Genomic DNA, 13,619 nt, shown 5'->3' on the forward strand with positions numbered 1-13,619 from the left:
AAATATATATCATATGTATATGTTTGAAGGATGATTGTTTGGGAGGGGGGTGATGTTTACAGTCATCAGAAAGAAGTACATCAACCAGAGCAAAGCTAGAGTGGTAAAACATTAAAGGAAGTCCTTGAGGAAGCTGTAGGAATGTTAAATCTGTATGCCTCAGGATCCTGTCAGGAAAGACTACTAGCTGCAGCAAAGTCCTGCCTTTGTTTTTTTTTTCTCCCATCATTTTCTCCACTGAACAACTTTGACCCTTAAATCTTTAAGGTTGCTGAGGGTGGAAGGTCTTATCTTCTGTAACTTCTTTCTACTGAATAGGGACGTAGAGATATCCCTACAGCCCTAGAAGGTAAATAACTGAGTTAAGTAGCCTGCCTAAGATCAAGTAGCTAGTAGGCAGGCAGTAACACTGCAGTCTGAGGCTGAAGTCACTTCTACCTTAGCCTTTTTTTCTTTTTTTTCTTAATCTGGAAAAATTTGACTCTTTTAAAAGACATGCTAAGGAGTCAGAAGTAATAAACTTTATAAAAATCTCTGTTCCAGGAGAATGAATTCCTCTCTCTTCTCTATATTCTCATTAGATTGTGATTAAGGTGGGGACTTATTTATCTTTATATACCTGGTGCTTTGTATGATGCCTAACATACAGTAGAATTTTCAAGAATTTATTCTGAATTGAAATTTAATTGATTAACTTGAGGTTTTATGATTTGGTAATTCCAAGACTTAATTTCAGGAGCTATGTCATCAACTCTCTGGGACCTTAATAATACAGAGCTAAGTTTCTTCATTTATTAAAAGTAGTTTTCTAATTTTTACAATTTAGGTTAATATATAAATTTTAGATCCAACCTATTTAGTTTTAGTTATGATTATTTCATAAAGGAAATGCAGTCCTGTGGAAATTAAGTCATATGATAATATCCTGATTTTTTTTTAAATTTAGTAATATGATTTGCTAACTTTGTTGCCTATTTCCAGCTCCATCTAGCATATGAATCAGTAGATACTTGGTTGAATTTGTTATAGCTTAAACAAAGATAACCCAGTAATATCATTTAAATTTTTTAGCATTTAGAGATCTCCTTGTGTGTTATTTTGTTTCCATGTTGCTACTGATATTCTATTTGTTTTATTGTACTTTTATATAATCCTTAACACAGATGAGATATAAAATACTGTAAAATCTATCACATTTGAAACTAGACCTTCCCTCAACCCATGGGGATTTATTTGGCAGAAGGCCAGCAAAACCAGTTCTTTTTGATGCTTAGTTTCTAGTTTCTACTTTAATTGCTGCCAAAATCTGAGCACTTGGGGATTTAATTGCTCATTATATTTGTCACAGTGGTGTCACAGACCCAAATAAAGACTGTTACATGAAAAATATTTATGGGTATTAATTTGGCCTAAACATGTGTATTTAGATTCCTTATTTTTCTACATTTTAAAGTATAGCACATCTAGACAGAAATAAGAATTCTTTAAGAACTTAGGTCCACCTTCCTAGTAAACTATTATTATCCATCTAGTCTAGTATCTGAATTTCACAACTAACACCTGGGGGGTGGGGGACCTGTTCAGAAATTTATTATATTCACTTTATTCAGCTTACTTTTTTGAAGCAGTCTCTAAGGGATTTGAGTCTGGCTCTGAGGACAGACTACTTGGGTTCGAATCTCAGAATCCCTTCCTGACTGTATGATTTGAACGAGTTATCTTAATTTCTCTATGCCTGTTTCCTCATTTGTAAAGTATAGATATCTTTGTTATTGTGAAGACTAAATGGGCAAAGCTTCTAGAAAAGTGTCTAACACAGAGAAGGTCCTCAAGGTTTGCTAGTTTACTGTAATTCATCTTTATATGCCAAAAAGTTTCCCATGGTTGCTAATTTGAATTTCCAGTTTCCTACTAATTAAGTAAGGATAACCTTTGCCTGCTATAGTAAATAACATATTTGGTCAGCACTGAATCCACTGCCTTTACTGTCCTTCCATTTTTCCTGTGTGTTCCCACTTGCTTGTTCCATAGTTGTAGGCTCATAGCCTGCCTCTTGTTCCAGTGTTTCATTACTAATCACCGATTTTTCTTGTTCTTGTGTTTGCTAATCTGAGTAGTGGTTTGTTTATTCATTTTCTCTGTGTCCCCTTTTCCCTTTTATTCACCCTTTGCTGTCCCTTTTATCCTTCCTACAAATACTTGCACCACCTTGCTTCTGCTGTGATGCTTGCAGCTTTCTCATGAAATAACCTTGATCAAAGGAAATTATTAGGCACGTGAAAAGAAGGAAATGTAAGTCATCAACATGGACAAGGTAGTTTTTTAGAATTATTTGGAAGTTTTTTGTACCCTGGAAATTAAGTTCCCTATGTTTTACTTACACCTGAAATTGTCTTCTGGGATAGTCCTACACTACAATATAGAATTCCCAAGAATGAACAACAGAGTAAGACATTTGGTTACATAAAAATACGTTTATAATTTTTCTGAGATTCATACTCATGTGAACTAGGACAAGAATAGATTTTATTTTTTTAATGTTTATTTTTGATACAGAGAAACAGAGCATGAGTGGGGGAGGGGCAGAGAGAGAGGGAGACACAGAATCTGAAACAGGCTCCAGACTCTGAGCTGTCTGCACAGAACCTGATGAGGGTCTCAAGCCACCAACCCTGAAATCACAACCTGAGCTGAAGTTGGATGCTTAACCAACTGAGCCACCCAGGTGCCCCAAGAACAGATTTTGATAGGACACTGGCTATACTTTATTTATAGTTGTCCCTAATGCTATGGACATGTTCTTAATGGTGGATATAACAGTAAGTCTGTTTGCCTCTCACCCAGTGGATCTGATGGCTTAATTTTATTTATAGATAGGATGAGCAGATAAGTGTACTAGCTGCTGGAGATGTTTCTCTCATTATGGTAAAAGAATAACATTTGTCTGAATTATAATTAATCTCATATCTCTTCTTTGAAATACTGTTTTTGAAAAAAAAATATTGGATTTGATTTCCATTTCAGGACATGGAAGTATTTTTGGTGAAGGTAACAGACTATTTAAATGCTTACAGAGTTTTACTTTTTTTCTTTATTATTCTATTGGGCACAATAAGCTTTGTGCAGACCCAGGAAGTGAGAAACAGAGTATTATTTTTTTTAGTCAACCTAATATTCATTTTGAGTTCCCATTCCAATATGTAATTTTAACCACTTCCAGATAAAATCACTACTAACGTCTTCTTATCATTAAAATGAGGAAATAACTATAAGTGCTCTGGAACACTGTCTCTTACTAATGCTGAGAACCTGTCCTCAATTCCTGGAGCCACAGTGAGCTTAGTGGGGCTACTTCAGGCTTCTGTATCCAATTTTCCTCTTTCTTCGGATTTCGTGAGAATGTTTTCATCTATTCCTGTGGCAGAAAAACTAGTCAAATGGTCTTTCAACTCTATGGCTTATGCTAGGGATGAACGCTTAAGAATTCAAAATCCAGTAATTTTGTTTCTTTTTTAATGTCTTTCATGAACTTGTTCTTTTGCAACTGTGGAGGCCAAGATAAAGTTTAAAATTTCAATGAGAGGGGGCACCTGGGTGGCTCAATCAGTTGAGTGTCCAACTTCGGCTCAGGTCATGACCTCACAGCTCGTCAGTTCAAGCCTGTGTAGGTCTCTGTGCTGATAGCTGGGAGCCTGAAGCCTGCCTTGGATTCCGTGTCCCCCTCTCTCTCTGCCCTTCCCTTGCTCTGTCTCTTTGTCTCTCAAAAATAAATAGAAAAGGAGGCAATGCATTTGTTGTAATATCTGGACCTGTGGGGAGATTTTGAAAACACATATTTTTAAAAATATAAATTTGAAAAAGAAAACTTTCCATAAGAATTCTGTTTTTAGAAGGCTGTCTACACATGGATTTTACTGTAAAATAACCTTTTCCAAAAATTGATCAGATTAACTTTTTTGGGGAGGTATTTATAAATCATAAGAAATAGTAAGAAGCTATTTTTTTAAATTGCATTGTATTATACACCTGTTCCCAAGGTACTTCAGACATGGATATTGGGATAACAAGAGGCTTTTGTGTTTGCTTTTGAGTCTAAGCTACTATCACACTGTTGTACAGGCTGCCTTAAATATTTGTTATCTGTGACTTTCTTTTGCCATGAGCATTATTCCTCTAGTCTAGGGAGTGACTTTAAATGGCTAAACTGAGATCTTAAAATTCTGTCTTAATTACAGTAGTGCAATTATCAGGCTCTTTCATGGATTTTAACAATTAAATCTCACATTTCCTATAGCATTGTGGGCCTTAAAGACAGTACCCTAATTCAAAACATTTGTTGTTAAATAAAGAGATTCAGATGTAGTGTTTGATTTTGTTAATCCCTGTCAGTAAATGCAAAGTTTCGAAGATTTTCAACCATAAAAAAACAAAATTATCCTGTCAAGGGACAGATTTATTTCTATGAAATGACTCCATTTAGCAAAAACATGTATATATGTATGTGTATATATGTATATGTGTATATATTTAAAATTAGAGATTTCACAAATATGCCCATAGCAATTAAATAGAAATATCTATTCCCACATCTGATTTATAAACCATCTGTGGAGAAGCATCGAATTAAAAGATAAGTGCTATTTTTCATATCAAGAATCAAGTAAAGTTCGAAAGAAAAAGTTTACGAAACTTTCTTCCATTTTAAGATTTAAACATAACTCTTAGTAGTGATTCACCTATATTCATCTATATTCATCTGTATTCATCTATATTGATGGAGTTGGGTTGATAGCAAATCTAGTTGCAGAGGAAAGTAAGTAAAATTATATGACCAAAGAGAAAATATACATTGTTTTCTATTAATGGTTAACATGGGGGAAAAAAATGAATGAAATTAGAATCAGAAACCTTGAATTTGAGTAGTGATTGTACCATAGAATACGGTAGTCACATACTTCGAATGCATTTTAGGTGAAAACAATTTGAGATACATCAGAATAATCTCTATAAATGAACATTTATTTTTCTTTTTAAAATAATTTTTAAGCTTTTAATTAATTTTCAACCATCCATTTCTATCCTATGTTTAATAATACCATTAGCAAACCAAAAAGAAATTGGCTAAATAAATAGTAGCACATGGATGCATGGGAATATTAACCAATTTTAAAAATTGTATTGTGAGATGTGTTTAGAATTATGGATAGATACTAGTCACATATTATTAAGTCTTTAATTATATTAAGGTTAAAAATGGTATATTCCAAAGATCATATACCTAGTAGTTTTGTTTGGATCTTTTTAGGTATTCATTTGCCCCAAAAGGCATTATTTGAGTAGCAGTTGTTAACATTAAGCTGTTATAGGTTGAATGTAGCAAATGGATATAATTGAATTTACCACATGGCTTTATTTTTTTATTACTTTGTGTAAATTGTTATACTTCTCCTTGGGTATGCAAAAGTAAAGAAACCTGTCCAGTTTTCCCAGCACCACTTACCAAAGAGACTGTCTTTATTCCATTGGATATTCTTTCCACAGTGGCACTACTAGGTGTTTATCCAAGGGATACAGCTATGGTGTTTTGAAGGGACACATGCACCCCCAATGTTTATAGCAGCACTATCAACAATAGCCAAAGTATGGAAAGAGCCCAAATGTCCATCAATAGATGAATGGATAAAGAAGATGTGGTATCTATCTATATACAATGGAGTATTACTCCACAATCAAAAATAATGAAATCTTGCCATTTACAACTACAAGGATGGAACTAGAGGGTATTATGCTAAGCGAAATTAGAGAAAGACAAATATCATATGACTTCACTCACATGAGGAATTTAAGACACAGACAGATGAACACAAGGGAAGGGAAGCAAAAATAATATAAAAACAGGGAGGGGGACAAAACATAAGAGATTCTTAAATATGGAGAACAAATAGAGGGTTACTGGAGGGATTCTGGGAGGGGGGATGGGCTAAATGGGTAGGGGGTATTAAGGAATCTACTCCTGAAATCATTGTTGCACTATATGCTAACTAATTTGGATGTAAATTAAAAAAAATAAAATTTAAATTAAAAAAATAAAGATGATGGGAAATGTTCTGGATAATTTGAAATGTGAAAAGTTTCATGAGCTTACTGGCAAACAATTTTAGGAGGAAAAATCTTAATTCAGTGCATAATTAATAGAAAAATTTAAGAAGTATTGAAAAAATCCTGTTTTATATTTAAATTTCTTTTATTCCTAGCACTTATTTTATTGTATTCTATTAAGAAAATGGCATATTTGGGGTGCCTGGGTGGCTCAGTTGATTAAGTGACTGACTCGATTTTGACTCAGGTTATAAACTCATGGGTGGGTTTGAGCCCTGCATCTGGCTTTGTGCTGACAGGGCGGGAGACTGCTTGGGATTCTCTCTCTCTTGCCCCTCTCTCTGCTCATGATCTGTTCTAAAATAAATAAATAAGTAAACAAACAAACATTAAAAAACCCCAGCATATTCAAAATAAAATATAAAAATATTTCCAAAACTTTAAAAGTGTCTTTATTAATTAATTATTTTTAAGTCAAAAGAAATATAAACCCATAACAAACTTTGGAAAATACTGAAAACTGTAACATGAAAGAACATTTATTTAACATTTTTTTGCATTTTATTTTATTCAACATTTTATTATAATCTGAGTTACTATTTCATTTCAATAAGGATGTTAGACTTCATTACAGGATTGGCTTTTTCATACAGAATTTTAATAAATTATAAAATGTTATTTCATGATTATTAGTTGGTAGCTAATATTTACTGGTAGATACTTTGAACTTTTGTATATGCCTTTTAAAATTTTAACTGTAGTGTTATGTGATTGCATTATGATTTGTTTTCTTTATCATTTTTAAAATTTTATTTTTAAAGGTTTGTTTATTTTGAAACAGAAAGAGAGAGTGCGAGCAAGGGAGGGTCAGGGAGAGGGAGAAAGAGAATCCCAGGCAGACTCCTTAATATCAGCATAGAGCCTGACACAGGGCTCGATCTTACAAATCATAAGATCATGACCTAAGCCAAAATCAAGAGTTGGGGCACTTAACGACTGAGCCATCCAAGCACCCTCCCTTTTTTTTTTTTTTTAATTAATTTATTTTGAGACACACACACACACACACACACACACACAGAGGCATTATGATTTCTTAACCAGAATTCAAACTCTCTACTAAAAACTTTTATTGCACTATAATTATACAACGGAAAAATAGATCTTAAATATGCAATTCCATAATTTTCACAAAATGAATTAAACAGTTCCCTAGAAGACCCTCTTTTGTCTCCTGTAGTACTATACACCAGCTTCTAACATCTTGATTAGTTTTACATGTTTTTAAAATAAGAGCTTTATTGAGATAATATTCACAGGCCATAAAGTTCACTATTTTTGAAGTGTATAATTCAGTAGTTTTTAGAATATTCACAGAGTTGTGCATGTATCACCACTCTTTCAGAACACTTTCATCTCCCCCAGAAGCAACCCCATTACCATCATCACTCATTCCCCCACTCTTTCCAGTCTTTGGCAACCTCTGATCTCCTTACTGTCTCTGTGGATTTGCTATACTGGACATTTTATAAAAATGGAAATACATATACAACATGGCCTTTTCTATTTGGCTTTTTCACTTAGCATAATATTTTTAAGATTCATTTATATTGTAGCATGTATCAGAACTTCTCTTTTTATGGCCAAATAATATTCTGTTGTATCAATATGCTACATTTATGATTTTATTGACTTTTTGACTTTTGAATTTTTTTCTGCTTTTTGTATGTTACGAATAATGCTGCTATGAACATTTGTATACAAATATTTTTGTGGATGTATGTTGCTCTGTGTTTCTGTTCTTACACCAGTACCACAGTGTCTTGATTACTTTAGTTTTAGTGTCAGTTTTGAAATCAGGAAATGTAAGTCCTTCAATTTTTCACTTCTGTTTTTAAGAATGTTTTGACTACCCTTGTCCTTTTTGTTATTGTATGAATTTGAAGATCAGCTTGTCAAAATCTGCAAAAAAAATGTCAGCTGGGATTTTGACAGGAATTGAATAGAATCTTTAGATCAACTTAGGGAGTAGTACCATCTTAACACTATTAAGTCTTCTAATCCATGAACAGGGGATGTCTTTCTATTTATTTTTGTCTTCTTTAATTTTTATCTTGAGGTGTGCTTTCCAGTGCACAAATCATATGCTACTTTTGTTAAATTTATTCAGAAATATTTTTATTTTTTGCTATGTAAATGGATGGTTTTCTTTTTTTCATTTTTGGATTATTCACTGTAGCTTTGCCTATTTTTTAATGTTTAAATTTCTTTAAAATTTTGTTTATTTTTGAGAGACAGAGCACGAATGGGGGAGGGGCAGAGAGGGAGACACAGAATCTGAAGCAGGCTCCAGGCTCCAACCTATCAGCACAGAGCCCAATGTGGGGCTTGAACTCACGATGACCTGAGCCAAAATCAGATGCTTAACTGACTGAGCCACCCAGGCACCTGTAGGTTAATTATTTTTGAACTTTACATAAGTGAAATAATTTTGCTATTTGTTCCTTTGTGTGTCACATCTTTGCTCAATATTGTATCTATGAAATGTATCCATGTCACTGCATGTAGCTATAGTTCATTCTTTTTTTAAAAAAAATTTAAAACCTTTATTTATTTTTGAGAGGGGAGAGAGGAAGAGAGAGAGGGAGACACAGAATCTGAAGCAGGCTCCAGGCTCTGAGCTCTCAGCACAGAGCCCAACGTGCAGCTTGAACTCAAGAACTCTGAGATCATGACTTGAGCCTAAATCAGAGGTTTAACTGACCGAGTCACCCACGTGCCCCATGTAGTTTGTTCATACTTATTGCTGTGTAGTTTTCCATTGTATATAATGGCCTATTTATATATTCTACCTTGATGGACATTTGACTTGTTTCTGGTTTTGGGCTATCTTGAATAATGGTGCTATTAGCATTTTTGTACATGGATTTAGGTGAACCTATTATAAATTTGTTCTGGGTGTATTCTTAGGCATGATTTCAGCTTATGAAAGTACTTCAAAAAGCTTTACAAGGTGATTGTAACAATTTAGTTCCATCAGCAGTGCTTCAGTTGCTTTTTATACTCAAAAAGTGCTCTATATAATCTACGTTGTAGACATTTTCACAGTGTGTAATGGTATTTGCATCTTTCTCACGAGTAGTAATATTCAGCATATTGTTTTTTTAATTAGCAGTTTTGGATATTCTCTTTTATACAGTGTTTGTATAAGTTTTTTGCTTATTGTCATTGAGCTTTTTGTCCTTTTTATATTTATCTGTAGGAGTTTTTTATTTATTATAGGTGTAAGTAATTAAAATAATGTGAAACTGGCACAAGTATAGGAAATTGAGTAGGGGGTCATAATGGACTCCAGAAACAGACCAAATATATACTGTGATTTACTTTATGGAAAAGATTAACTATAGTGGGGATGATGGTCCTTTCAATAATTACTATTGATTTAATTAATTACTTATATCATGTGATTTCCTATCTCACATCTTATGCAAATGTCAATCCCAAAAGATTGAACATCTAAATGTGCAATGCAGAATAATAAAGTTTACTGAAAAAATATAGGAATATATATTCATAACCTTGAGGAAGCCAAAGATTTCTGAAAGAGGACACAAAAGGCAATAACTATTAGCCATAAAAAATAATAAATCGGGCCTCATTACAAATAAGAAATTTTCTTCATGAAAAGACACTGCTAAAAAATGAAAAGACAAGACATAGAGCAGGAGATGATATTTGCAATTTATATATCCAAAAAAGGACTGTTGTTCAGAATTCAAAGTGTTTTAGATATATTTCATAATTTTCAAGATTTTCACTATAAAAGCATATAACTATCTGTTGAAAGAATCTTTGCCCTAATTTTGCTGACTTAAAAAAAATCAAGGTATAAATAGTATATATATATATATATATATATATAGTATATACAGTATATACAGTATATATGGATATGTATTAGGTATATATGTATATGTATTGTGTGTATATATATATACACAGTACATATGTATACATAATTTTCAAGATTTTCACTATAAAAGCATATAACTATCTGTTAAAACGATCTTTGGCCCAATTTTGCTGACTTAAATCAAGGTAAAAATAGTATATATATGTGTATATATATGCATATATACACATATATATACATATACACATATATATCAATAGTTTTTAAATTCTTACACATTGAAAATTATTAATCTAAATTCTGTAATTTTCTAAAATCCAGCATTGTATGTGTAATTTAAAATGGAAAGAACACATTGTTATTTAGTTTTCGTTTGTTAGATTAGCTAAAATGCTAAATCTAATTATTTTATTACCTAACTTATATATAAAATCTAATATGCCAAAAGATTCATGGATGTGTTTTTAGTCAAAAATTTAATTCTATACTGCATAAATCTTCTCAAAACTTATTAGTCTCATGTAAGATTAAGTTAATTTTACATTTAAAAATATATTCAGAATTATAATTAAAAAAATAAAAACTTAGAAAAAGCAATTCAGTAATGCTAAGAACATGATATAATGTCACTTAATTTTAAGAATTGGACTTATTTATTTTAAACATATCTATATGTATACATCTATTTATAAATATATACACAATTGTTATTTAAAGATCTTATTCTAAAATTTTGTTTCCAAAATGTTGGAAGTTGTATAATTATCTTATGCTGAGCTGTATCGTTCCATGTAAGTAATTGTTAATATTTTTAGAACTAGATATTTATCCTATACAGTTTATTATAATTTCAAACTTACTTTTATTGACTTTCTCTTTTGAATTCAAATTGGTTTTGCTATATTTGAGATTATTTTAGTGAAGTAATTTTCAAACCTCAAAGCTCTAAAAGTTGTGCTATGTTTATAGAAAATTGATTTAATCTGTTTACTCCATTTTGAAAAATTGGTAAAAAGACTTCTGTGATAGCTGTATCATGACATTTTTATTTTGTTACTGTTGAATTCACACTGTCAATTTTAATGAATCCTACCCAATTAAAGTTGTGTGCATATTTTTCATGAGTCCATAATCAATATAATCAATTATATTTTTACATAATTGCATAGATACAATTTTATCTCAGGATGTTGGAGGATTAATACATTTTTTAAAATGTTGCAGAAATGCGAGAAGCTGGAGAATAATTTTGATGACATCAAGCACACGACTCTTGGTGAGCGAGGAGCTCTCCGAGAAGCAATGAGGTAAGTCTGGGTCACCATAGCAACAGTCACAGATGTGGTAAAGAAAAAGTCATTCTTCATTATTGGGGGAACAAATGAGTTCATTGCCACCATTCAGCTCTGTTCTCTAAGGTATTAATTTGTCAGTGGAGAGACTTCCCTTGAGGCTGTACTTTGGTTTTGAAGCTGCATAAATGTTAAGCCTCAGTGCACAGTAAAAAATGTAAATGTTTAATTTGTTACTTAAAATGCTTAAGGGGTGTCTTGTTTTATATTTATACTAAACTGTGTGATTGAATGGAAATATTGTTCATCTAAATTCTGCCTGAATATAAAAAAATAAACAGAACAATGGTGGTTAAACTGAGTAGTATTTTCTCCTAATTAATATTTAATTTAAAAAGAGGTACTTAAAATTTCATATTCTATTAGATTTTATAGGATTATATCATAGTATTTTTAAACTGATTTACACACTATTTTAAAGCTTATAGATTCACTTTTTTTCAAATACAGTAGTCTATAATGAGCCTGATTTTTGTTTTTGTTTTTTGTTTTTTGTTTTTTTTTTTGCTTTTTTCACTTTTGACATTTCTGTTTCTAAATATTTCTCTGAAATCTCCGCCAGACTTGATACCTTTTTAATAACTTTTAAGAATCAGTCTTTAAATCCATATTTTAGTAGACATTAAGAATGTGTAAGGAATAAAACTCATCATCCTTAGGGCTAGAAAACAATAAATGAAATTAATTTTAAAAGTTCTGAGCTTCATCTCCCCATTTGAGTCGGATAATTTCCAATATATTCGTACAGAAGTAGTATATTTACCTTTATTTAGCCTATGAAACTACAATTGATTTTTAAAATGCAGTTCTCATTTTTTTTTTTCAGGATTGTAAGGCTAAAAATAATTTAAAATAAGAGAAAGGATAAACCTATGAGGCTTTCTAGAAGGGAACGTGGGTACAATTTTGTTATTGCTAGCACACAGTTACCATATACTTTAGTTTAGAAGCTGCTCTCATTTAGTAACCTTCCTTTTACCATGCAAGCAGCAGGGGAAAGTAATTAAATTTAATAGAAGCTGCCCTCATTTTGAAGCCACTTCTATTTAAAACCACAGGGGGAGGTAATTAAATTTAATGGAAACAGTAGCTTCTACACAAAGATACATGGTACTTCTGTATAGATGATTATGATGTCACAAAAAGAGGAATAATATATTACTAGTACTGAGAAATTACCAGCTGGAGCAAGTGAGCCTATTTTATTGTTAATGTCTTCACTAATAAAAAAAGAGGGAAAAATAGAACTGAATATACAATAGAGAATTTGCACCTATAAAATGCAATCAGACATTCACAGAAAGTTAGTTTTTGAAAAATAGTAATAAATTAAAAAGAAAGTATAAAACATATTGTGGAAAAAGCCAATGCAGAAATTATGAATGAACTCCTATTTTCAATACAGTCTTTATCTTGTGTCTAAAACTACCACATTTATAAGTTGAAGGCATTGTTTTTGCACATGCTAATGATAATAAATTTGAATATATTAAGTGTGTACACCAATATGTATTTAGAAAGCTACAGTTATTCCCTGTATTTTTATATCTACTCAGTTTGAAGTAAACACATAGACACACAGGAAGACAAAGAGAATGCCAGCTCTGAAGCTTTGAATAAAAGAACTGAAGGCCTAAAACATAGAAAGAATTACAAAGGGGCAATGTGAATGAAAATGGATGTGACTGAGGGAAATATAATGAACAAGGAAAGGACATGTAATTAGTGTAGAAAATTTGTCATCAAGGAAAATCAAACTGAATTATGGGAGAACTGTGTATGAAGAGATTATTCTGCCAAATTTTGTAATACTTACTTTTTAGAAAATACTAGGATATTCTGCTTTTAAAAAAGTAGAGATGAACTAATAAGAAAAACAAGTATTACCTGGTTAGAATAACCTCTCAATCACTCATGCTATCAGATAAAGCAGTATTCTAGATAATTTAAATCAGCTTTTAATTATATGGCTGTTTAATGTACTTTGTTTACATAAGCTGCATATTTTACACATGCACATGCACACACATATTCATAATGTTTGGATTCACTAAACACAATTAAATAATTTAGTAACCAAAGCATTCAGCAATTTAGTACACTGTGGGCCCACCACTTTTGTGTTTGCTGTTGTTTTTTGCCTTTAGGAAATGTAGCAGTAGCTCATTCTTTTATATGTGAGATTATAGAAGCATTGGAAAAAAGTTGTGATGCTATGTTACTAAGAATAAGAGGAGAAACATGGAGGGGCAAAA

The 13,619-nt window shown here is 31.8% G+C and overlaps 1 protein-coding gene across 1 annotated transcript in view; it reads left to right on the plus strand.

Moving 5' to 3' along the window:
- The window catches only part of DPYD (dihydropyrimidine dehydrogenase), an 850,732-nt gene that overhangs the window by 107,174 nt on the left and 729,939 nt on the right, over positions 1-13,619 (plus strand). The window contains exon 3 of the mRNA XM_019457587.2: positions 11,237-11,319. Within this exon, the coding sequence (XP_019313132.1) occupies positions 11,237-11,319 (83 nt within the window). The remainder of the gene's footprint in view (positions 1-11,236; positions 11,320-13,619) is intronic.

This window comes from Panthera pardus, unplaced genomic scaffold (genome assembly GCF_024362965.1).
Source record: "Panthera pardus isolate Hobbes unplaced genomic scaffold, ASM2436296v1 HiC_scaffold_11, whole genome shotgun sequence".
In the NCBI taxonomy this organism is placed as follows: Eukaryota; Metazoa; Chordata; class Mammalia; order Carnivora; family Felidae; genus Panthera; species Panthera pardus.